Here is a 27,791-nt window from a genome sequence, read left to right on the forward strand (position 1 = left end):
CTTCTTTCCAGCCCCTTCTTGCCTGTAAGGTTTCTTTTGAGTAATCAGCTGACAATCTTATGGGCACTCCTTTGCAGGTAACTCTCTGCTTTTCTCTTTCTCTTTTCTCCTTTTAAGATTCTCTCCTTATCTTTAATCTTGGATAATGTAATTACGATGTGTCTTGGTGTGTTCCTCCTTGGGTCCATTTTCTTTGGGACTCTCTGGGCTTCCTAGACTTCCAGGAAGTCTATTTCCTTTCCTAGATTGGGGAAGTTTTCCTTCATTATTTGTTCAAGTAAGTTTTCAATTTCTTGCTCTTCCTTTTCTCCTGCTAGCACCCCTATGATTTGGATGTTGGAACATTTAAAGTTGTCCCAGAGGTTCCTTAGCCTCTCTTCACTTTTCTGAATTCTTGTTTCTTCAATCTGTTCCAGTTGGATGTTTATTTCTTCCTTTTGTTCCAAATCATTGATTTGAGTCCTGGTTTCCTTCCCTTCACTGTTTGTTCCCTGTATATTTTGCTCTATTTCACTTTGGATAGCCTTCATTTCTTCCTTCATTTTGTGACCAAACTCAATAAATTCTGTGAGCATCCTGATTACCAGGGTTTTGAACCCTGCATCAGATAAGTTGTCTATCTCTTTGCTGCTTAGCTCTTTTTCTGGAGTTCTGATTGGTTCTCTTCATTTGGACATTCCTTTGTCTTCACATACTTATGTTGTAAGGGGGCGTATTCATATTCACTAAGGGGAGGCAACCTTCTTTGCTGCATTGTGATGCTGTCTGTGAGGGAGGGGTCGGAGTGGAGACAGTGCCACTGGCTCCACTCTAGCCCCGCTTTCCAACGAACTGTCCCTGTGAGACTTGGAGTTCCCCCCACCTTCACAACCCCCACAGTGTTTTACAGCTAGAGGTGCTGAGTCTTTAGTTTCCCGGTCAACCAGCCCCTCCTCACCCAAGTGGGCCTTGCTGCAGTCCTTTCTGTCAGCTGGCTGCCTGTCTCCACCCCTCCTATCGGTCTGGGTGACTGTTTCTTTAACTCCTTGGTTGTTGGAGTTCCACGCAGTTTGGTTTGTTGGCAGTTCAGTTGTTTATTGTTTTTAAATTGGTTGTTATCCTTCTTTTGGTTGTGTGAGGAAGCAAAGCGTTTCTACCTACACCTCCATCTTGGCCAGAACTCCCCAAATATTTTCTTTTAATACCAAAAATAGTTTTAAGATGCTTCATTTATATCACTGTATTTTTTAAAGTTGATTGTGTCCCTTTTGTTTAAATATCCAATGCAAATAATTTTAAGAATTAATACCCTTTTATAATTCAGTGAATGATATGAAATCCTTCACCTTTTAACACAAATATTATTCCATAGCCTATAAAGAAGAGAGATGCTGGTACCTTAAGCAGCGAGTATTGACAGCTGGCTATCACCAGGCAGAACTGGAAGACCCAGATATCTCTGAAGAAGCCTTGTATGAGAAGAATAGATCCCAGAAATGCCACTAGAATAGCCAGGATGACAGCTAACACATTTTCCAGGACCTCCCGGTTTCTGTAGGCATGAAAATTTATGAGTAAGTACACCATCAATATGAGAAATTTATCAGAGTAAAATAAGGGAAGGCATCAATATGAAGTCCATATTATACTTGCTGAGATTTTTTTCTAGTACTAGGTTTGAATAAGATTTTGGGTCACACTGAAAAAGAAACTAGTTTATGTGGAAAATTAAAATAAATAATGCATACTATAGTAGATTGTGAAGTTCTCATTTTAATGCATAATATAGCTTTAATTTCTATTTTAAAAACTTTACTCTTAACATCTTTTTCTGTCAAATTTGTTGCAAAATAATTAACCAGGTTGGATGGCAAATTAAGGAGCTATACAATAAAACAAGTTTTAAAAAATCTCAAAAATAGTGTCTAGAAAATTAAATTTTATATGATAAAGTTTGTAGCCCAATTTTGATACCAAGTGGGTGCACTTTCTCCATCTCTAAATCCTCTGAAATCACCTGACAAGTAACGCACTGCAATGAACACAAACACCGGCTCTCAGTTATGTTGAGAATGAAGGCCGTGATGAAGACTGTCTCAGTCCTGTCTCTGCGGATGAACGGGTCCGATGCCCACAACACTGCACAGAGTCATGAAGATGATGTTGATGTCACACCAAAAAATAAGAGCTGGTCTCACTACTTCCCGGGGAAATTTTATTCACAAAATGTTAAATATTAAAAGTCTTAGTTCTAAAGAATAGATACTGGCATGAGAACGTGCTCACCCCATATGCTACACAAAGAAGCAGGACACAGAACCTTGTGTGGAGGAGGATGTAAGTTCTGTTATTTAAAAACATGTAGATATGGGTTTAAAAAGACAATGTATCAAAATGATACTAATAACAGCTCTCTCTGAGTGGAAAGATTATGGATGATCTCTTTCTGTCTTAAAATCTTTCCATATATTTTTCTATAATGAGTAAAGAATTACTCTTATAATCATAAAAATATTTTTATTAAACACCTGTCATCAATGCTGTATCTATAGTCACCAACTGACCTAAAAACAAAATTCACAATAACCTCTGCACCATTTCATTCGTTAGCTCTGCTGGGTTAAAACAAATGCTGTCATATTTTCAAAACAATAAACACCGCCGTTTTCGTCGACCTGCTATGACAGTTGTAGAATTCCAGATTTGCCAAATCCAATGTTCCCTGTCAATTCTCCTACACTACCTACTGTCCATACTGCTAGACGTGAACTTGAGCTCTCTTTAGGTTTTCTTTAGTTTTCAATTTTGATAAATCCAATTTATCAATTTGTTCTTTCACTAATCTTATTTTTGGTGTTACATCTAAGGAATTTTGCCTAATGCCACAATTATTTTCTATGTATTTTTTCCAGAAATTTTATTGTCTGATTTTACATTTAGGCCTATGATCCATTTTGAATTAACTCCTGTAGTATTATGCAAGGTAAGGATACAAGTTCTTTTGCATATGGAAATCCAATAGTTCCCGCATCCATTGTGCTTTTCATCTCAGACACTTTAGTTTTCATGGGGTTTCTACTTCACATTTTAAACATTATGAAATACAGTTATAACAGTTTTAAAGTCTTTACTACTCATTCTAACACCTGTGACAGTTACAGGCTGGTTTCAACTGACTCGCTGCTTCCCTCACTCATCCCATTTTATCCCTTCATTGCACAGTTGGTAATCTTTGGGTGCCAGAAATAGTGAACCTTAACTTACTGGATTTCTACGAATCTTCTCCAGCTTTGCTATACTGCTTGGAAATAGTTTGATCCTTTCTGGGTTTACTTTTTGACTCGTTACGTGGGTGTGGAGCAGTGGTCACGTCAGAACTCAGTATTCCGCACTTCAAAGCGAGACTTTCCTGAGTGTGCTCCACAGTGCACCGCGCGGCACGAGCGGTGGGTCCCCTCCACCTGGCTGGGGGAGCGGGTGCTCTTCCTGGCCCTGAGTGCTGGGCGCGGCTCCCCTGTTCCTCTCACATGGCTCCCTCCCTGGCCTCAGGCAGTTTCTTCACATGTACTCACTCATCAACACTCTGAACAGTCGCGGAGACCCACCGCAGGTCTGAGACCCTCTCTCTGAGCAGCAGGCTTTCCTCTGATAGTCTGTCCTCTGGGCTCCTGGCTCCACCTCCGACACAGGAAGCCTGCTAGGCTCTACTGTAGCACCTCCACCCTGTGCCGCAGCCCGGGCACTCTCTTAAGGCAGTAAGCTGGGGCGGCTGCATGGCTCTCGTGTGATTGACGAATTGTCAGAAATCACTATCCTTTGTTGTCTCGTTTCCAATGTCTTGAAAACCATTATTTCGTACATTGTGTCAGGTTTTCATTGTCTCGGGTAGGAGGACAAAGCCAGTCCTTATTATTCCATGTTGACCAGAAGTAGCATGTAGTCACCAAGTTTACCATGGGCTAATACTGTTTATTATTAAAATTAGTGGTAAGAAGTAGGGAAACAGAAGTTTCCCGTTATGCCTTTTATATTTGGGGTCATGTTACCTATAATCTGAAAATCATCAACACACCATTTTCTCTAAATTTTAAGTACAGTTGCATGATTCTTATTGAGAATAAAAAGAAATTCTTTGTGAACACCTATTAAAATGGCCACAAAAAAGGTTTTTAATGAATTCAAGAGAGTCAATGTCTGAGAACCCTATTAACTTAGATTTTATCTCAAGAGGACCAAAACAGAAAACATTTTCCAACATGGTAAACAAGTACAAACATTAATTACTTATTAGGGACATTTGAAATCAAAAATAAAATCTGCACACACTTTAGTATCACACCATATTCTCACCTATCAAACAGGGCCAAAAGTGTGAGTCTGTCAAAGTTGATGCCGACCCACAGCTGGGGCAGGACCCAAAAACGATAGTAGTGTTTAACCTTTTGGGCAGCTTCTTCTGTTGGGCCATAAGTAGCTGCCAGGTCTGGGCTTAGGTCAATGTCCTGTTGCTCCAACAAATCTGTATCGATGGTCAATAGTCTGTTTAACCGAATCTGTGGGAGAGAGAGCTAAAAGAAAGTCAGTGTTGAAAGGCGTAAAATACCTTTACTCAAGCCACAATTCAAGGGCTACTCGATTAGCTTACAGATTATTTCAGCCCCCTTAACTTTGTAGCAGTCCACTCCTCGCGGATATCTCATAGCATTAGAACCTACAGAAGGCGACAACAGGAACGGAACTAAAATAAAACATTAATCAATAGGTCTTTTTGGAAAGGCTTTATTAGACAAGTGTTTGAAATCTTACCAGTTTATGACTGCTTAACTAGTAAATCCGTTAAAATCACTTGCAGTGAACCGTTAATGGCTTCCCTACTGCCTGTCACACTTATGGTCTTTTCTTACTAAGCTATGAACCTCATTACCACGTTGCATCTAAACTCCCCTGCATTGGATTCAGTGCCTTCAGCTCTCACCTACCACAGTCTCTTACCACTGTTACTGCTTGCAAACCCCTCCTATGCCCCACGTGCCCCCTTTTTTGTTTTGGCATGCTGCTCATCGGGGGCTTTACAGGAAATTACCACACAACGTTTCTTTAGCTGTGTGTAACTCCTCCATTCACCAGTTCACAAGCTTCCCCTTCTTCTGAAAGAATCAAAAATCTACTGAATCTAGCCGAGTTCTAGCCAGCACTTAGCTAACGCAAGGCTCCCATACATTTGCCACCAGAAAACCATAACCATTTTCCCATATTTTACTTCCTGTGGAGCCTCCAAGAATTCACGACAGCACAGGAAGGACGGTTTTCATTTGTCAATCACATACTGAGTACAGTCAAAAAGTGTGCTTTCTATATATAACCCAGCCGCTACCCATCAGCATTCACAAAAACGGCCCCCGAAACACTTTTCTTATGCTCTTGGCCAGGGTTTCTCAACTTTGACACTACAAAAACTGTCAGCCGGACAATTCTATGTTGGGAGGTTGTGCTCTCCACTCTAAGACGTTTAACAGCGTCCCTGGCCTCTGTCCACTAGCTACCAGTAAAATTCCCCCCCGCGTGACAAGCAAAAATATTTCCAGACTTTGCCAAATGCCCACTAGTTAAAAACCTTTGCTCTATGGCCAACTTTCATCTATGGTCTTAAAACCCTGTTCATTACTCTTCATCTTCAGGAAGCTGCTAATAATTAACCCCTTTGCCACTATATTTATTTACCTACACCTCTTATGTGTTATTTATAAGGGCTTCCTCCATTTTGTCTTTTCTATCTTCAACATATACATCCTGATGGCAAAGGCAATGTTATCTTGTTAAAATATCCCCACTATTTTATTGGCATAGTTTTTATATAGTGAGTCATCACTAGGCTTCTAAAACATATACACTGGTATATAAATAACCAATAGTTAACCAATAAATAACTGTACCAAAATCATAACATTCAAAGAAAAGTTTTCAAATGATACAATTAAAAACAGCACAACCAGATTATGACGTTGGTGAGTAAAGGAACCTTCCCATACTGTCAAAAGTGTAGTAACTGATTCCCATACAGCTATTTAAGCTTTTATGGTATTCTATGTTTAACAAAAGACTACTAAGAAGAGATCCAGTATGGGATAGCAAAAGTATTTTGCCATATTTTTCACCATAATTCATACATTTCTGACTTGTGTAGCAACTTAATCTGAAAATACATCGTTTTATAAAAATAAAGGAAAACCTACCACATCATGTGGATAAAATCGAACTGAGGTAGAACTGGATACATGAGAATCCGTGTCACTAAAATAAAATAGAAAAGACTTCATGGCATAAACAGCTTGCCAGGGAGCAGAGAAAAACAAATCCTTTAACAAGTGGATGACGTTTACAGTGTCTTCACTTTTCTAGGTCAACTTCAAAACGCAAAACAGCATTTCCCTAGAGTTGTGAGTAGAAACACAGCCTGTGGGTCAGAGTATCCGTATTCGAATCTCTTCGTCAGCTCAGTGAGACCCGGGACACTTACCAACCTTTTCACACTCCAGTTTTCCTATCAGTAACATAGGATATTAGTACCTTCATCGCAAGGTTCTCGTGAACAAAGTTTAAGAAAGCAATGAACGTATTGTCTGGAACCGCAATAAATTTAGCTATAATAGCTTGGAACATGACAATTCAGTTTCCGCAGTTCAGTCGAGTTTAGATTTCTAAACTTGAGACCTTACCACCATAGTGTAAGCAATTGTTTCTGTCTTCAATTAAATTAAACAAAATTGTTTTCACTGCTCCATCTCCTATTGTTTCTACTGTTACAAAATACAATTTAACCATTTTTGACAAAAATTCTGAAACCGGACTAAAAGAGCATAAAGGGTATGATTTTCTAAATGTTCTAGGTTTTCAGCAGGTAAGTGACTTTTCATCTATGTGACTACTAGATCCTACTGCTTTAAATAACACCTGAAAACTTAAAAAAAATCTAAGTGAATTGTTCATAGATGTGTAACATTTAAATGGGTGCATCCATTATTAAATGGAAATCCTAAAATAAGAATCAAATGATCCTAGTGAAAACAGTGAGCTAATTAATCAATAATGAATTTGAAAGCAACGTGCACTGATAAACAGTAAGATTAAAATTTTATTTATAAAAATTTAACACATTCTAAACTAATTATATCATATAAAACATTTCTAATTTCTTACTTGCTTTTCTAACTTCCCCATTATCTTACATAATTCCTTCCTAAGGGAAGGTGAAAAAAGAAATTAAATGGAACATGACTCATAATTTCAGAATTCCTTCTTTTTATAGGGGGTAAACACATTCTAAAACAAAATGAAAGCTCATCATTTAAGATACTTGACCAAATCTTTACAAAGAAATAAAATTTACAGTACAAACAGGAAAAAGAGAATGGATGGTTATGAACTTAGTTGTGTAAATATTTTTCTAAAAGTTTTTTTCACATCACATATTTATCATAAAATCTACAGTTAACTTTGCAACCACAAACCACTGTCCCACTATAAGATCAACAGGAAATTTTTACTTAACTTTTAAAAACCCAGAGTAGCTTTTGTTTTAAGAATGCTTTCTTTTTTCCATAGCAACATTCTACTTTATCTCTTTAGAGATAAATGCACTATGACAAATTATTTAAGCCAATATAAAAAATATTTTCAGTCCTGGTTTGTGTGGCTCAGTGGATTGAGTGCCGGCCTGAGAACCAAGGGGTTGCTGGTTCCATTCCCAGTCAAGGCACACGCATGGGGGTTGTGGGCCAGGTCCCCACCTGGTGGTATGTGAGAGGCAATCACACATTGTTTCTCTCCCTCTCTTTCTCTCTCCTTTCCCCTCTCTCTAAAATAAATAAATAAAGTCTTTTAAAAAATTTCAAAACAACATTTACATATAAAGGCTTACAAACATTAAACATAGCATATATATGCAAGTACACACACTCTCCTAAAATAATTTCACACATACCAGATATTGGATGCTCTTCTTGCTGCTGGTTCAAAATTCACAAGTGACATATCACAACCACCAGTCTCATAAAGCGTAGAAGAGAACTTACCTAGTAAATAAATTATTTTTTAAAAAAGTCATTAGAATACTCAGAATTTTTCCTTTAAGAAAAATTTCTATGAGAGGAGACCCAAAAAACCCTGAAATTATCTGGAGGGCAGACCCCTTACAGTACATACAGGTTTCCCCTGTTATGTGAGTGTTCTAGGAACCCACCTGCATCAGTGTACCAGCTGGCATTGTTGTGAGAGGCTGTGTTCAACTTCAGTGAACTTTTTTTGAGGACTCAATGCATTTGCCCATTTCACGATGGGTGATTTACGACGAGTGCACCTGCCCATAATGCACTGGGTTTTCAGCAGTTTTTGACCAAAACGGCATGACCCCTGTGCCCCACCTTCCCTATTCACTCCAAGTGACTTTTTTTTTTGTTTCCCAGGATGTGAAAAAGTCCTCTAAGGAAAGTTTTGCTGATGTGGAAGAGATGAAACAAAAAAATGGCAGACGCACTAAAAGGAATCAAAATCAACAACTCCCAAAACTTCTGAGCAGTGGGGAAAAAATAGGTGTATTGCATCAGATGGAGAGGACTTTGAAGGTCATTGAGGTTTAAACATCTAAGAATAAATACACCACTTTTATAAGTAAATTCCAGGTTTATTTGGGCCCCCCCTCGTAAATTTTAAACTTGTTATAATTTAAGAAAATGTACCATAACCTCCTTTTTCCAAAATATTTTTAAAGAAATGATTGGTGCATAATTCAGCATGTGAACTGAAAAGGAATGCTAAACAGTGCGACAAACATCAACATACATAATATCAAGTGTTAAAAGTAAAGGACTGAGTCAGCTTTGCAATACCAGTCTCCTCTTTTCTCCTCCCAGTACATTCTTAAGTAATCATATAAATAACTTTAATGTTCTTTAAAAGTCACCTGACCGCTACTTGCAAGTGGTAAGTGGCCTATTGGAAAGCTGCTTACATTTTAAGACAGCTCAAACTGCAGACCACAAATTTGTGTGACTACTTTCAGAGTTTTTTGTTTTTAGAAAAAATGAAGACTGTAAAAATGGATATAAAAATAAAGTATAATAATGTTGGTAATTAAACCACAGCATCTAACAAATGTTACTAATTGTATGATTATACAAGAACTTGAAAAAATTTAGGACTATCGTTTGCTGTAAGTAGCACTCCTAAACTGATAAAAAGTTTAGTAATTATGTTGGCTGCAAAGAAATATAAGTTAAAAAACACTCTCTTAAAATGAACTCTATAAGATAAATTACTCCTGACAGTGGAATTTAAAAGCTCTGGACACTATTGGAAATTCATTCCCTTCCTTGACAATCTATGGCAGACATACACACTGTGAGTTAGGGAGCATAAATAAATTAATGTAAATTTCCAGTAAGGCAATGAGAAAAGGTCCCTATCTCTAAAACCAAGCGGGTCTAGTTTAGGCTGCTTTTTGAGTATTTATGAAGTTTTTGTTTTATTAGCTGGAATTACTGAGGTTACGGATGTGAAGAATCTTAAAGGGCAATTTCACCTTCATGGAAGGGCTAAAAGATTTCCCTCCTATGACTACAATGAAAACAGCATAAGGATTTTTAGTTAAGTGAAAACATTGAAAAACGACAATAAAAGGTTCTCATACTACTAAGGATGTGTAGAGCAATTCCAACAATTACTTCATTATTTAAGAGGACTAGAATCAGAAAAATAGTGCTTAGATAGGATTATTTGAGCATTTTCTATGGATCAGACAGAATATGCAAGTATTTTACTTTATTATGGTATTTTCTTATAGTAGCATTTTTTGTCAGAATAATATACTCTTGCAATAAATAAGAAAAAAGGCATTCTGGGAAAGGCTCGGTTCATTTGCTGTTTTTCAAGGGAGGATTATTCAGCGTGTGGTTTATCTGCTGATAGTTATGAGTCATTAACTCTTAGTACCACTAGCAGATTAATAAACTAAAATTAAATGATACAAGCTGTCAATCTGGCTACTTCTCACATGTATTATTGACAATTTTTTTTGAACTGGTAGGATAGGTTGCAGAAATTGTTAGTGAAGAAAAAAATTAAAAAATACTGGCTTGACTAAGATTTAAAAATTATTTTTAAATTGCAATTTTTTATGCTCTGCTCCTTCCTCAGTCATTATGGATAGTCTAAAATTGGTTATGCTACTATAATTAACTTACATTAATAGAAAAAAACTTTATCAAATCACACACTGCATAAACACAGAAGAGTTATAAACCTGTGTTAATAGCTAAATTACAGAGTAACAAAGAGCTGGAGGGCTTGGTGACTATGCATGAAATTCAGAATAATGGATGCATAAATATGTCTTTATCACATAATTTGTGTGTACTTTAGAAATAAGTTCATTCTGTATTCAACAGCAGTTAAATTATTAAAGTAAATTCTGAGTATTTAAGTGTTCCTGTTCTTAGGATACTGAATATTTATATGCAACTGAAATCAACTAGATATGACCCTTTGTAAATTTCCAGTGGAAAAGTAAACGAATATTGTCACTATACAACTATGTCTTTTATGTACAGATGTCTAATATGAAACTTTTACAAAAATAATTGCATTTAAAAAAATATAAGCATAAAAATAAGGCATGTCCCCCCAAAAGCTTTTTAGACAGAAAGCAAGCTGAAAAATGGAGTTTTATTTCTACATAAATCTACAACTCTGAATGCTTTTACACAAGTCAGTAACAAGTAATAAATCTTAGAATAAAACTTAACGTCAAGCATGTCTGAGAAAAGAGCAGCTATAATCTTAACAAATGTTCAGACTTCAACAGTACTTTTTATTTTTTCCTAAGAAGCTTTTGACTACCTACTAACTTTAAGGAAATGTTCAGGTCCCTAAAAATATACATGCTCATGTCAGAAGAAACTAACATCCTATTAAGGCTTCACGGTGCATTCTCCAATTTATTCCATCAAAAGAACAGATTCAATGTCCCCTTATGTCCTTGAGCTTGGCGACTGACAGCACCTCAGAAGTAACAAATTTTATTCAGAGGATAAGTACCTTAGAGAAAAAATTACACTAAAAATATGGAGCTTAAGGCTTCAGTGAAAAACTTAGTAACATTTTCATATATTAATATGGTAATTTAAAGGTATCTTCAAAAATATCCACAACAGAAGTGCATATTTCTTTGGTTTCTAGAGCTGAAAAATATCTTAAATTTGTCCAAGTCCTCTTGGCATGTGTAACAATTTTATATACAGTGTCCAGAACAAATAACACCCCTTCTTATTGCAAAACCTTTTACTACAAAATCACAAAAAAAAAAAAAATCACAAGCATGTAATTCTGTAACAACACTATCACACCCAAGCACAGCATGTGACATTTCAGGTGAAATGTTCAAATTAAAACTATACATTATTACCCTACCAACCACACTCATGCAGGCATTACTTTTGCCGGATCCTATATATGTTGTTCGATTAAAACCATGATCACAGTTATTAACCTTTAGATCCAAAGTAAAACGTGCCCTTACTAATAACCCTACCTTAACATTATTCCGCACTGAGAAAGGCACTTCAATTTAAGTATTTCTAATGATCAGGAATTGGGAAGAAAGTAGAATATCAACGCAGTACCTCCTCTTCACATGAATTATGATTATAAACTAAGTCATCTCATCACAATTAAACTCCCAGATCATAATTGTATTTAATATAGAATGGCTCTATCACAACTTTAAAGGGAAAAATCTATTTCTGAAAAAATAAACAATATGGAGGGTGGAATTTCAAACTTAATAATGATATTGGCTATGACACAGCATCTCCAAAGATAAAGAAAAAAAATAAGGTATCCAGTATTTCTCAGTCTTGAATTTAGTAACTACTAACTTCTATACAACTTAAAATAAAAAAATAAAAATTTAACTTAATTACAAAAAACCATTTTCTTGAGGTAGAATTTCTACCATAGGCCAATTTATCCGTGATGATCAACAGGAAGACAAGTAAAACTGGATACTGATTTAGGAAACATGGGCATTTGACGCATGTGCCTGAAGGCACAAATGGTGCGGCAGACAATTCACATAACCACTGGCAAAAAACTGATAAAAGATGTAAGAAATGAATGGGATTCTCTAACTTGTCCTATCAATTAAAATCCTCAACTAGGAACACAAAACTAAATGCATAAAGACTTGTAAGGCTAGTGCTCACCTGAGAAACCCAACAATCCGGCCTGCGCTGCCGCTCTGATTTACCCGTGCGTCTTGGAAGGAGGCAGGCACGAGAAGGTCAAATCGCCTGCAGGGTTCTAATCATCCCAGTACCAACAGCACAGGTGACCTCTTGAATTTCCTAGATGCTTTTCTTCTTTGAAAATCATCCTGGTCAATCTGCATCCTCAAAACCTAATCCTGACATGTCTTACCTGACTTCACTTTTCTAATATCACTCTTAGGGCAGATGAGGCTGGCAGAGCAAAGAGAAATAAATATACAACGGAGGCAACTTTATATATAAAGTGTTTTTTTAGAAGGCTGTTAAAGGACCACATATATCTATCTATATGACTAACTTAAGTACTCTACAAAAAATGCTCACTTCTGATGGTGATAAGGATTAATATATCATTATACTTTTGAGAGAGGGCCTTTAAGATTAGTTCCAATTTCTTGGATAGCACCCCCCTTATTATAATTAGTGACTATGAGTCTCTGAGGAAACATGAGTTTTCATGCAGACAGAAATGACTCATTTATTGTGCTTGTAGGTTAATGGCTTTGCTTCTCCCTGGATGAGAAGTCAGGAGACTTTCTGTAAAAGACAAGATAAATATCTTAGGCTTGTGGGCCAGATGGTATCTGTTGGAACAACTGAAGTCTGCCATTGCAGTTGGAATCCAGCCACAGCAAACACATAACATAAGTGCATATTTATTTGATATATTTTATTTGCAAAATCAAGCATCAAGCTGGACTTTGCCGTAGGGCTGTAGTTTGCCAACCCCTGGGCTCAACTAAAAGTCTTAGGCTTCTAAAACCACTCTAACTGGTACTACAATGGAAATCAGGTCACTATGCTATTTTTAATTAAAAGGTTCAATGTGCAACAATGTGCTGTTTTAAAAACAGGGTAAGAATAAGCAAAGGGCAGGTACAAGAACAAAGAGGCTAGTTTGGAAGCGAGCTTTTGAGGACTGGTAAGGAAAGCCAGGTAAGTCTATTACCTGGCAACAGTGAAAGAGATTTACGTGATACATTTACCGATGCGACCTAACAGGACACGCCTCAGTTCATTAAGTATTTAGTCCTACCATCTAATCCCCAGATCAGGGGACCTTTCCAAAAGTGAATATACAAGTTCATATTCTGCTATGATTTCATCATTCACTCACATTTTCTTTCTTATCTTGGTTAAATAATTGGTTATGATGATATTGATGACATCACAACTGATCAAGGAAACAGAAAGGTAAGCCACAGAATGGGAGAAAATATAATTTGTATCTAACAAATTAGTTCTATCTAAAATATGAAAAGAATATGTACATCTCAGTAATGAGACAAACCACCCAATTTTGAGAGTACAAGATTTAAACACACTTCACAGAAGATGTATGTATAGCCCATAAGCACATCAAAAAATTCTCATCATCCTTAGTCATAAGAGAAACGTAAATTCAAACCACAATGAGATACCATGCTATATCCATTGCAGCTAAAACTTAAAAGGCCGACAATAGCAAATGTCATCAAGAATAGTAACAACTGGAATTTGCATACATTGCCAGTAGATAGTAAAACCACCTTTGAAAACTGCTTAGAAGCTTGATTCCCACAGCCCAACTGGAAACAACCCAAACACTCATTAACCAATGAATGGACACAACAGACAGTGTGCCCACACACCGGAATAACACCCAGGAATACGAAACTATGAACACGTGCAAATCACAATGAATCACTAACGCACCAAGTGAAGCAGAAACTAAATACAAACGTCACAAATTGTGTAACTGTATTTAGATGAACTTCTTGGAGACAGAAAACCATAATGACATAAAGCACAGCGGTTGCCTGAGGCCAGAGGTGGGGGAGGGATGAGCGGCAATGGGGACACAAAGAATTTCTTGATGATGGAAATGTTCTATATCTTATGGTATTTCACAGGAATGCACATTTGTTAAAACTCATCCAATTTTACACTAAATGTACACAATTTATCATACCTAAATAATATATCAATAAAATTGATTTAAAACCAAAGGGGGAAAAAGAGTAAGAAAGTAAATGAGTGAGTGTAAGACAGCATGAGGTCAGGGAGATTCCACAAGATAACAATCAAGATTTTTGGAGACTGAATGTTTGTGTTTATTTTAAAAATACTATGCATTAGAAGATTCTAAAGTAGTCTCTTCAATGAAGAAAGTTCATGCCCCTCAGAGACAGCCACTGCCAAGAGCGGTTTCTGTGTTCCCCTGAACAACCTTAATACACCTTCTGTCCAAAGACAAATGAATCGCTCCCTACACGCTTCCTAAATATTTACCACTTCTGCTTACTAAACAGCTTCGTTTTTCATGTCAATACTGATGTGTCAAGTCTCAAATACTACACTACGTTGATGTACTATCACTTCTCTCGGGGTTCTCTACTGATGGATACTTGGGTTGTTTAAAGTTTTCAACATTACAGTGAATATCCATGCACATCTCTCTTGGCAGGCTTACAAAATTTGTACATCAAAATTTGGTCTATAGTTTTAAACACCCCCCCTCCCCCCGCCACATCATTCAGTAGAAACATTTTACTTTCATTTATATACACTTTATGTTGCTCTTCCCCACAAAAAGAAACAAGAAATAGAATTTAGTAGTTTTTGTATTTAAAAAAAAGGGTAACATCAAGGTTGCTGCAAAAAGCATGTAACATTTTGTTTAGATAAATAAAAATGGTCTACAGTAACACAGGGGATTGAAGGGAAGACTCCAAGGACCTGCAGACCCCTCTTACATCTGTGTTCATAGTAACAAGGAAAGGAAAGTACTTACGATGTAGCCCCAAATGCTACAGAGTAGTACATAGTACATGTAATCGTTTTTAAAAACCAGAACAACTCTAATAAAAATCACTGAAAGTATAGATCCTCTGAGTGTCTACTTTTTAAAGTGAAAACTTTTAAAGCCTTCAAATCATATTACTGCTTAATAAACAGCTGGGGTAAACTGCTTAATAAAAAGGGCAGTGGGATCCTGCCAAATTTCCTGTAGGCCTTTTCCCAGAGCCGACTACAGGTTCAAATTAATGAATTCTGTAGTGAAGCGGATTATCTCAGAGAATACCTTCTTTGTCAACCCTTGTTACGGTAAGGAAACAAAAGAATACCTTAGAAAAACCAATTCACTCACCACTTTTTACACCTCTAATACATAAATGAAATTAGGAAAGTCTTAAATTATCAGAGGAACACGACCTATGGTATTTACTATTTTATATTTATGTTGTGATAAACATAAAATCATTGCCCACTCTTCTTACCTTTAACATAATAATATTTTTTACATGAAAATAAAGTAATTTTGTATATACTTTTTCAAAGCAATGACTACCACTAATTTCACACAAAGAAAAAGGCATGTAAATTTTCCAACTTAATTTGACTTTAGCTGGAGCATTTCCTCTGAGAAGTTATGTTACATATTGAGTTTAACTATCAACTGCAATACAATGTTTCATCATTTCACCAATTTATTAGTTTTAATTCAAAATAGAAATTGGGATTCACTTGACAACTGAGAAGTAATTGCTAAATTTTATAGAAAAAGCTTAACAGATACAAAACCAAATTTCAAAGCTCCCTGAGTTCAGAGTCTCTTGTGTGACTTATCTAGCACCAACCACAGTTTTTTTTTTAATTTAGTAAAACTGCAATTTAATTCAGAATATAGTAGGTAATCAACTGAAAATAAACAAATCCAATAAAAGACTGATAGAAAGAAAATTAACCTTTAAGATGTGTTTTTTTTAGAAAGAGCAACTCTGAAGAATTAGAGAAAGTCTTTGATAGTAATTTCCTTTTTGAAAGATACTAACTTTAAAACTTATCCATCACTTGTATCATTTGAACCTTTTTTAAAGATAAGTTTGCATGGAAATAAAGTCTATCAACAAGAAAACCATCCAAATTTTTCCAACCAGGTTTTAAATTATACACTTATAATTCAGTTTTACCTAGTAACTTTGAAATGCTACTCAAAATGCAAGACAGAAATAAGGATTCTCAGTATAAGAAATGGTTATCTACTATGACACCACAGAATAAACATATAGAAAACAGTTAAGGAAAACTACCTGGGCCTTTAAGTTAATAATGTCTGACTGCAAGTTTCTTTTAATCCAAAAGGGCTATTCCTCAGGTTAAAAGTAAACACACAGAACAGTGAGAGGCCTTGAAATTAAAAACAAGGAACCAATTACATATATGTGCACAGGTATTTATACATGCTCAAACATACATATGTATGTGTATATTAAGTTTGAGTGTGTGTATGTGTGTGAGCATTTCATATAAATGTATTATGTATATATACGAGGTCTGTCTGGAGAAAGTCCAACCACAGTTTTTTTAAATTTAGTAACAATATAATTTTTAATCTTATATTAAAATAATATTAAATAACGAGATTTAATATTAAATATTAAATATCTGTTAATATAACGAGACCAATTTGTGCAACATCAATGTAACCTGGCAGCCAAAGGAGAGTGGACTGTAATGCACACGTGTGAACAATGATGAATTCACTATACTAGTGGGTGGGGGCAGCAGAGGCCACTGAGTGAGCATGTGTACTGTGTGGCCATCACATTCAAAATGACTGAACAAGCAGCCCTGACTGGTGTGGCTCAGTGGATCAAGTGCTGGCCTGCAAACCAAAATAACTGCGCAAGTAGAGCAACGCACCCGCATTAGATTTTACGTTAAGCTTGAACATTCCTCCACAGAAACTATTCAGATGATTCTGAAGGCTGCAGCTATGGGCAACCCGTGACTGGCAGCTTCATCACAACAATGTTCATGCATCACGTCTCACACAGAGTTTTTTGGGAAACATTAAATCACCCAGGTGACTCAGCTCTGCTACAGCCCAAATTTGGCATCCTGAGACTTCTGGCTTTTCCCAAAACTAAAGTCACCTTTGAAAGGGAAGAGATTTCAGACCACCAGTTGAGATTCAGAAAAATACAACAGGGCTGATAATGGCAATTGGAAGAACTGTGTGAGGTCCCAAAGTGCCTACTTTAAAGCGAACTAAGGTGACACTGTCCTATGTACAATGTTTCTTGTATCTTCGTCAGTAAAAGTCTATTATTTTTCATATTACATGTATATATTTTCAAACACAAATACTGTACATTTAAAATTTTTCAATTAAAGAAGCAAAATTTGGAAGAAGGATATCTTCATAAACAATCTGTACTTTTAGAGAATATTGTGGCTAACTTTAACATATTTGATTATATAATACCAAATTAATTCACACAAAATTATCTTACTATCGTCAAATTAAAAAATGTAGAAAACAAAAATATTCGAGTAGACTATATTATAAAAATCAATGCCTCTACCAATTCCATCAGCTCATCTGCAGTTCATTTTCAGAACCTTACTGGGCCAACGTCACACGCTGTGAACAGGCACGCACTGGCCTTTCATCACTTGTTTCGTGTTCATTATTACTGTGCATTCCATGTGGCAGTGCTCGGCTACCACAGGCCAACAACTAGCTCTCAGAAGGCAGCTAATATAAAAGATAAAACCCAATTTTCAAGAAAATATTCTTCACCAGTAGATGCTAAAGTCACCTCCAATCAGAAGAGCTTTTTGATCTTCAGAACTGCCAAGATAGTTCATATACACACATTTTCAATACCGTATTTTTCGGACTATAAGACGCCCCCACCCCCATTTGGGAGAAATAATGGTTATTAATGCTGCTGTTGAGTTCTGTTTACATTTACATTGGTGAAATATTATATTATTTATGTCATTAAATATTTTACCACATTTTTTACTTCAAAAATTTTTTCCTATTTTCCTCCTCTAAAACCTACGTGCATCTTACGGTCCAAAAATATGGTAATCTGTTTGTGCATTTAGGATGAGACTTTACAATTAAAACTTACTAGGCAAGTTTTTTGAGCAATGTAAGTTTTACAAAAGAAAATCATTTACTGTTTTCATGTTATGCTTGAGTCAATAAAAAGTCTAAAAATCCAAACGGATAATATCTGAGCCTTTCCACTTTAGAAGATCCACCACCACAAACCCAATGGGCAACAGTGACGGTGACTGTAATTTCACAGCCACAAACTGACAAGTCCTCTGTCCACAGGAACTCCAGAGCAACCCAAGAGAAGTATCAATAAAAGATATTATTCACTGACATATCTGTAACTAAAAAAGTCTCACTGCTGTAAGCCAAAGCTAGTAACTCAACTGAAGTCCACCCTATTCCCTCTCAAACAACCTCCTCATGGATTCCCTCGCTTCTTTAAACTACAAATTCAAAAGCAAAAGCATTCTAAAATGAAATCTTTTGTTGCCCTTTCACTGTATTTAGAAATCACCACACATTCTAATGTTATAAATATCTTAGGTGACCATTTTCGTTTCTACAGATTTTCTACAGATTATTTTAATCAATATGCATATCTAATATTTATTAATATCTCTCTGTAACTAAGTATTATCACAAAATGGGAAGAGAAAAATAAATGGCATTTGAATTTTTATTATACCTAATTTGGGCACCTTACACCACATAGCTTTCTAGCAAAGCAACAACTGGATTATCATTTTTATAAATGAAAGTTATAAATGGATCAACAAAATCATAGTGAACAAATGGAATCCCTTCAAATGTGTCCTTTTTAATAACAAGGTTTTCTTCATTATATTCATTTAAATTGTTATTCATTGGCATTCTGAGCACAAGAAAATGAAACTGTACAGAGAAATAGAAACCAAAGTGGTATAAAAAAACTAATGAAGGCCCTCGCTGGTGTGGCTGAGTGGACTGGGTGCCAAAGGGTCACCAGTTGGGGCACATGCCTGGGTTGCAGGCCAGGTCCCCAGTAGGGGGGTGAATGACAGGCAACCACACATTGATGTTTCTCTCCCTCAAAAAATAAATCAATGAAATCTTTGGGGAAAAAGGCTGTCATTAAGGCACGAAACTGGTACCTGTATTTCAGTGGAGATGCATTATTAAGATTTTAAACTACACCACCTCTCTGAGAATTAACTATTTAATAACATGTTTACAGATGTATTAAGTATTAAGAGAAAAAGAAAATTTAATGAAGTTATTATTTGATGAGTATAGAGCTGTAACGTCTTCGGAGTACTGTCTCCGGAACGATGGTAAGTTCTACTCCAGGTGAAGGGCGTCAGAGTAGACGCAGCACACCTAAAAGGAAGACTCTAGACATACGGACCGCTAGAAAGCGATGCCGCCTTTCCTGCGGCACACTCGGAAAATTCAAAGAAATTAAGGATTAATCAAAATAATTTTTTAGCATTTCCCAACATGGTACAAACCCCAAGGACTAACAGAACTGTCCAAACCATTATAAAAGACACCAAAGCATGAATATTTGTTAATACGTTTAACTACCTATTAATAATAAACATGCTCAAAAGAAAATACAGAGTAACAGTTGGAACAGAGAAGGGAAAAGAAAGTCAAATGTTCCTCACGCGCAGAGCAAATCCTATAAAAACTGCCTTTATGCATAGTTCCAAAATGAAGCTATCTCAGGAAAGAACTGCAATCACTGTTACCCCTTATCTGCTGCATTAAAGTTGTACCACCAAGATTACATAAGGCCTGCATACCAAGTTCATCGTGCAAACTGCTGCCGCCTACAGCAGATGCATTGTCATGTGACGCTTCTAAGTGGACACTCCCATTTCTCACCAGCAAGGAGGCACTAGCACTGAGCACTGCAGCCTGGGAAGGGGGGCGGGACTGCACTTTGACCTGGGCTGTGGACTGCTGGCCTTGCTGCCCATCTTGAAGGCTAGGAAAAAACATGGATTGGGGAGACATTACAGGGAAGAAAAGAGAAAACAATAGCTAGAATGAAGTCAACATAGAAAAAACGGATCTGAAAAAACTCAAAACTTTCTCAATGTAACATAAAAATCAACACACTTTGCAAAATATACAGGTTATACTGCCACCTTAAATCTTCTCGTCCTTAAAATCTGATTCATAGTGATTAGCGCAGGAAACATCTAAGGTATATGTAAATTAATCAATCTGCGACTTTTTTCCACCTCAAACCAAAAAAGTGCCAGTATATATAAGGAAAGAGATAGCAGCAAAGAAGAATCACAAGTACGTAAAATATATGTGGGTTGTAGCTGGTCCCCAATAAATAAATCCCATTTTTCAGTTAAATATGCACTTTTATTTACAATACTAATTCTAGAGTTGCACTTTCAAATATTCTGACCTCTCAAATTCACAATAAAACAGAATTTCTATACATCTAAAAACCAAAGAATCTTTATGAAATTCAACCAAGGTAATAATTTTGAGTCAAAAGAAAATCACAAACTAGTGCAAGAGAATCTGTATAACAAACACCAACTTGACCAAGTGAGTTAGTGACCGCTGGGACACCAGAAGAAGTATAATTAGTACATAAAGGGTTTTTTCTCTTAAAAGCCTATATAGTTCTGAAATAAGGCCATAGGTTTTATATACAAGATGTTAGTTAACAATAATTATGTTCCCTTACATTCTGTTAGTACCTTTCCAATCTATATCATAGTATCATTAACAAGAACCCATCCTTTTAGAAAGTCTTAGGAATAATCTGGAAACCAGTAATTTCGCAGGGGAATTACAGTCTTTCCTAAATTTTATAAAATTCTAAAAATACTTAGTATTGTGCTTATACATTTATTAAAAATTTTAATAAAAATTATGTTATCTTAAAATTATCTAAAATTAAGAAACTATACTATATTCTTAGCTCATTTTAGATTTTTATACTTATTTTAAAACACTGAAAATTTTAATATTCCTAGTACAATACTCAATTTAAACTGATTAAATTCATGAAAATATTTTGAGTATAATTATTATATGTCATTCTCTACATTATGTTCATGCAATACCGCATTCTTTTACTAAGGTCATTAGACCTTTAAGGAAACAGAGAAGAATGCTCCTTAAGACGGACGTCCTCCTTCAGTTACTCTATTATCTTCATGATTATCAACTTCTCTCTAATCCTTTGAATTCAGTGCAATGGTTTCTCTGATACCTACAAAATAAACTCATCTGCTGTAGACTATGAAGAGAGCTATCATTTGAAGTAACCATAAAATAAAAAACTAAGTAGAAAATGCTGCATATATTGCTTAAGTCTATGGTTACAGCAACAGAATACACTCTGTCTGATTCAGCAGCCACATATGATAATTTAAAGTATCTAAAAGGTCATTTCCACAGTTTCACTAACCCTATCAAGTACTTAACAGCCACTTAAAGTAGCTAGTGGCTACCATAGCTAAAAGCCACCAGAGTAGATAGAAGCTAGTAGTTAGTGTCTATCGTACTGGTCAGTGTAGATTATAGAATATTCGAACCACCACAGAAAGTTCTAGTAATCACCACTACCTGGAACATTCCTATTCCAGTCCTCATTTACAGTCGATGGAAAATATGCACTCTACATAGAGCACAGGAATGTACACAACATACAAAAAACCAAGTCTACAAAATGCTGACTTATCGATGCTTACAGGCATTTTTTAAGCTATAACTGTATTCATTTAATAACTTTCTTAGAGTAGAACTTTTGTACAATAGACACAAATCAAAAAATAATCCTGAGAACTAATATAATGAAATATTTTAGTATCTTCTACACATACATAATGTCTGTTATTCTTCCTCAGAAATGATCTAAACTTATCCACAAACCTTACCAAAATGACCAAATTTCACAAGGGAGAGAATTCTGAGGAAAAAAAACGTTTAGGTAGTTCAAGTACTATGTCCCTTCAGATTCGGAAGAGAATTTTACAGAATATATACTCAACAAATTTTGCTATCAATTTTTTCACTTAAAGTCATAAACAAAGGTGTTATATGGCAGTTAGGTATATTTTAATGTGAACACATGAGAACACACTAATCTTCAACATATCCAAGTACACAGAAAGGTTTTCAAAACATCAAGCGATGTCTGAAAACTCCAGGAATTTTTGTAAATGTCAAGTTTCTGAACATCAAAAGCCAGTCATAAAATGTTTATTTCCCTTGAATTCCTGTTTCCAAAATCCTTCAGCAACTAAAAGCCTGTCATTTTTCCAGAAATTATTAGGAAAACTGTTCCTCAAGGGTTGTATTTCACCTAAAGCTAATAATTGACCATAATCAATCCTTTTTAGAGTACAACTGCATATCAAAAACTACCAGTTTCAAGAAAGATAGCAACTATTTTATAACGAAGCAAAGGAAAGGTAGAAATTTAGGTCTGCCTTTGTTGGCTATCAATGGCGTCGCTGACATGCGTTCTTACTAATTAACATTTCCAGTTGGAATGACAGAATACAGGTGGCCTTTCCTTCCTCCCTACCACTTATTTAGTATTTGGCATATTCTGATGCATACTATTAGTTCTGTTTGCATGTGTCTCTTCAACTAAAAAGCAGACTAAGAGAGGATGATCGCATTATCAAGACATGCAGAAGAGGGTCTTGAACACAGTACACAGACAACGAACACGTGATGGACCCACTCCTGACCTTCACAGAATCATCTCTGTGAATTCCTGATCACAGACGCTTAGATACTGCTGCGACCTTATTTGGTTACAGATCTTTTAATCTTACGATATTTTTAAAAATAAATCTAAGGATACACTAAAGCTTTGTTCCCCCCAAATGCACTGATAATTTCTTTTCATTCCACCCCATTACCTAGAGTTCTAAAAAATGTCGCATTTAGGTTGATAACTACAGACATATAGACTTATTATTATTACCAAATTTTTAGATTTTTGTCTTTGCCTTTATCTCTAGTAACCAAAGAACTAGTAAGGGCCTACAAAACCTATCCTACAATGCTAACTTAACAACACAAAAATACTTTTAAAATTAGTTCTGAAATGGGATATTCAAATAAGCATTAAAAATTCTTGCAAATTTTCTTTATGAGGAAATTGATGATTCACCTCCAATCCTTGGAGACATATTTACCCAGTTGCTTTTTAGACTGTTGATCATTTAAACTGTTCACTAAAGCTTAAAATGTGAGTAGACTTTACTTTATATTTTAATTATAAAGTATTATCATACCTATTCCATTTCTTTTTGACAAATTTTTCAAACTTTGCATGACCATGCTATCCTGTATTTAGTTTAAGATGAGATTATCTTGATGTAACTCACACTGAGAATTAACACCAATATACTTTTCCTGAATATTTTTGCAGTTAAAAAAGGATTATTTTATTGAATCGGTGTTGCTCGGAATTCCTCAGAGCTAAATTTTCTATCACTTCACCCATGGCGAAGTCAGCCTATTTAAGACAGGTACAACCTTTGTACTGGAAATATCCTGGAGTCTGACAAAGTCTGCATACGAACTACTGGAAGATGACTTTTTAAAAATTCTAATGTGAGCCGTTTATAAATAAGTTTTATAGCATATCTTCATTTAATAGTGAAATATTTAAAATTCTACAAAAACATGGAGAAATCCTGCATGACTGGCTGGAGTTAGAGCACAGTTCTTCAATATTCCACCAAGGGGAGGAAAAAACTGTCTATATTTGTTTGATGAGTGGGGTCCAGCAGACTTGTTTGTGGCAAAGAATTAAAGGATAAAGAAATAGCAACATGGAGTGAATAGGAAAGCAAAAAGCTCTATGGCAAGTATTATTCAAGGGACAAAGAGGTTAGAAAACACAAAATAGAAAAAGTAAAATAAAATGCTAAGCTCCTTCTGCAGTTTGGTATCAGACCCCAAACCCATCGGCAGAAAGAAAAGCTCAGGAAGCGCAGGAAGGGAGGTGGGACGGAAACAGGAGACGAGGGCTTTAAAAAGCAAAGGAGCTCAGAAAAGGTTTCTAGATCAAATATTTTGTGAATTGGTGCCTACCCATTTTTATATTTTAAATATGGATTAAACTAATCTACATTACTTTTTACGGAATTATGTATTACTGCAAGATTAATTAGGAACATGACCTATGAAAGATGAAGTTCCTGATTATAATGTAAAATAACCAAGTCATAAATCCTAAAAGAATATAAAATAAAGAAGTAAGGATTCTGCTACTCTAAAGAACAATACTTTAATAAAGGAAGTGATTTATCTCTCTTCCAACCTTCCACGTATTCACCAGCCATTATTTCATCAAATGCCCTTCAAATTTCAAGGGGAAATCTAGAAAAACAATTTCAATAATGGCGCTTTCAAACACAAAGATTAATAGAAGTATGTGGTATAATACATGCACTGCTTAAGCAAGCACATGTACAGTATTTCTGTTTATATTTGTATTCTTTAAAAAAGCACAGACTTTTATAATTCTAACACAAGACATAGTCTCATTAGATTTGACAAAATTGAAAACACCAAAATTTTAAAGGAATACAAATAAAATAAAATTTAATATTGTTCCCAATATTAAAAATAGACATTTTCTTAATTAGGATACTGAAAAAAATTAAAATGTTTTTGTTCAGTACACTATAATAGGCAAGAAACTCAACATAATGTGCATTCAAAAATATGTATATATATCCAACTAGCCATACTTTATCACAAATTAAATATTTCAATTTCATATCATTTACCAGGTCCTGGTGATTATGAAATAAAAACACCAATTTTTCAGCAATATAAAATAAATGTATATTTTAGTGAAATAATCTAACTAGTTTCAAGCTGAGGTCAGTTATCTGTTATTACTCAACAAGTTTATATTTGTTGAGGAATACTCAGTCTATATTTGTTTGTATTAAACAAAGTCAAGATGTTGTACTATTATTAATTTGGAGTACAAAAAATGAAGAGCTGGCTTAAGGCCTCTATTTACATTTCTAAAACTACTATAATGTGATTTTTCCCAAAAGAAAACTGGCTACACCGATCTGATCATTTTGTTAAGAAGTGCAACATAAGGCATGCATAATGCAATAGGTCCATGGTCACATGCAGAAAAAACCTAAAGAGCATAAAAGTAAATGAGAGAAACTGGAATAAAGAGAAAAACAAAGCTGTTTCAATGCTTTCCTGGGACGGACAGAACACGTTAGAACGTCTGTGACAGGCATGCTAAGCTTGGTGGAACTTTAAGATACCGTACCTTAGGGGCGATCCGATGAGCAAGGTAGGAGGGGTAGGGTTACTCCCTGCATTGTGCCGGCGCCGTACTGCCTGGCGCCTAAAAGTGCTGCGTTCACGGCGAAATGCCACCGCCTCCTCGCTGGCCTGTGCTGCTGCATTAAGACAGACTTAGGTCAAATAGGAGCCTAGGTCGGACATTTAACTAGCAGCTGTGCCTTTCTCTCTCCCTGGCTTCCCACCCTCAAAGGTAAAGGGAACTTGTTTAACTGAGCTAAATGGTTTTCTTACATATACTGTTAATCCGTCATAGTAAGGAATACACAAAACATGAGTCACTTCTTTAAGGATAATTTTTCCTTTAAAAACAATGTCTTTGACCTGTATTATCTGTCCTCCCCATTGTCTCTTCGACCTCAATTTCCTGTTTTAAGATCTATGTTTTAAATGTTTTTCAAAAAGTCTTACTTATTTAGCTCCATATTCCTCTTTCCCCCTTCAATTAAGTCAGCCTTTATAATTGTGTGTTAGTTCCTACCAACAGCACGGGGCCCTAGTTTCTTACTCTCGTGAGGACAGAAAAAGCGGCCATGACCTTACCTCATCTCTGATGCCCAGGAACAAGGCCCTAGGTGTGCCTCATCCTACCCCGGGCCACAACTCTGGCAGCACTAAGGAAACCACTGACTGTGAGGATGCACGGCCAGTCTTTAAAAAGTTCAACTCAAGGCAGGAAGAACATGTATGCACCGTGAAGCAGTTTGCTGCCATCAGACTTGATCAACTCTATGCCCCGAGCACTGTCCCCTCAACATCAGGAAGCAAATATCAGCAAAAAGGCAAGTATGGAAACTCCTAACTTCATCCAAAAGCAATGAGGTACAAACTAAAAACAATACACAATGAGAAAAATCACAGCAATTGCTTAACAGAATGACTACATAAAATTTTACAAAACGATACTAATAAACTTGAGTTTCTAAAACAATATGCAAAATTATGTTTATCCATCTAAATTTAAAACAATTGTTTGCTAGTGATCTAAATAATTTAAGAATCATTTTAATTTATAGAAAGGATATTTTGAAATGAAATATGACTAAAGACAAAACAACTAAGTATAGAAGCACTGTTTCCAAATACATGAAAACTCCCATTTGTAGTAAGTATGAAATGGATTACAAAATCAAGAATATTATATTTAGATTTCAGCTCTATTGTAAGCCTTCTTCACATTTTAAAACATCACCAATTCTTAAATCATTACCCTGCTTAGCAACAGCCATTTCCATCAATGCAAATGCCAATCAATAAACAAACTATTCTTTTAAATGTTTACATTTCATCCCCTCCTCAGGCTGTACCAGTAAATATTCTTTGTGTAGTTAATCCATCATGACTGGTGATATACGGACTACCTCCAGAAGACACCGACTGCTTTGTCTTTAGGTACTGTTTTCATTATTGAAGGGATGACAAGCACAGAATGAGTTTACACATTTGGCAAGCTCCTGCCAGTAAGAAATGTAAGTCACAAATTATAGGATGCTTACATTATTTATAATTACATACTTACGTACACTTATTTCTTTTTCAGCTCACATACTACAGTGACATTTTAAAGTTAGGCAGCTAAATAAGAATTAAGCTTTGGATCCAAACCACAACTGATTCTTTGAGCTAATATTTCTTTTCTTTTTTCTCTAGTTTTACTGATACAATGAAAATTTTGCTGTGAGAAAGACACGATCTATAAGCTCACACATGCAAAGTTATATGTGACTTGTGAGAACAAATGATGATGATCAAATCTGGTCATTTAGACCATGCTGTCTAATGTAGTAGCCACTAGCCATTTGTGGTTAAACTTAACTAAAATTAAATAAAATTTAAAATTCAGTTTATCAGATTCATGAACCATATTTCAAGTGCTCAGCAGCTACCTGTGGCTAGTGGCTACCATTATTTTATAGTACAAATACAGACCATTTCCATCAACATAGGAGGTTGTACAGCACAGTGCTGATTCCAAAAGTCAAGGGCACCTTTTTGTACCACAATCTACAAAGCATATTGCGTGCTTTGCCTGTTTCTGACAACCTCGAACTCGACAAAAGAAAACCATAACCAGCACTGTCACCGGGGGAAAACTTACATTGGCGAGGTGTCGCTGGATGAAAGGAAGCAGAGCAAAGGGAACAAGCCACATGGGGGACAGGGAGACCCAGGTGAGAGACTGCTGTTAACTGTTCACAGCTCTTAGACATCAGTAAGGCGATCTCGGGTTGTGGAATTTAAAACCAATTTAATATTTTGTGAACTTATATTGAAGATTTCTATTCTACTGTAACAAACTATTGGTCAATTTACAGGTCTAGTCACTTCACTGA

At 35.8% G+C, this 27,791-nt stretch overlaps 1 protein-coding gene across 10 annotated transcripts in view; it reads right to left on the minus strand.

Annotated features, from left to right (window-relative positions):
- PCNX1 (pecanex 1) overlaps positions 1–27,791 on the minus strand; it is a 129,467-nt gene that overhangs the window by 53,726 nt on the left and 47,950 nt on the right. For 3 of the 10 annotated variants that reach the window (XM_037031510.1, XM_037031514.1, XM_037031519.1), the window contains exons 8-13: positions 25,424–25,556; positions 19,923–20,107; positions 7,961–8,051; positions 6,213–6,270; positions 4,330–4,547; positions 1,378–1,531 (exon numbers count right to left, since the gene is read on the minus strand). In XM_037031510.1, the coding sequence (XP_036887405.1) occupies positions 1,378–1,531; positions 4,330–4,547; positions 6,213–6,270; positions 7,961–8,051; positions 19,923–20,107; positions 25,424–25,556 (839 nt within the window). The remainder of the gene's footprint in view (positions 1–1,377; positions 1,532–4,329; positions 4,548–6,212; positions 6,271–7,960; positions 8,052–19,922; positions 20,108–25,423; positions 25,557–27,791) is intronic. The other 7 variants (XM_037031511.1, XM_037031515.1, XM_037031512.1 and 4 more) reach the window with 4 other exon arrangements.

This window comes from Sturnira hondurensis, unplaced genomic scaffold, assembly GCF_014824575.4.
Source record: "Sturnira hondurensis isolate 20B ecotype Veracruz unplaced genomic scaffold, ASM1482457v3 Scaffold0021143, whole genome shotgun sequence".
NCBI lineage: Eukaryota > Metazoa > Chordata > Mammalia > Chiroptera > Phyllostomidae > Sturnira > Sturnira hondurensis.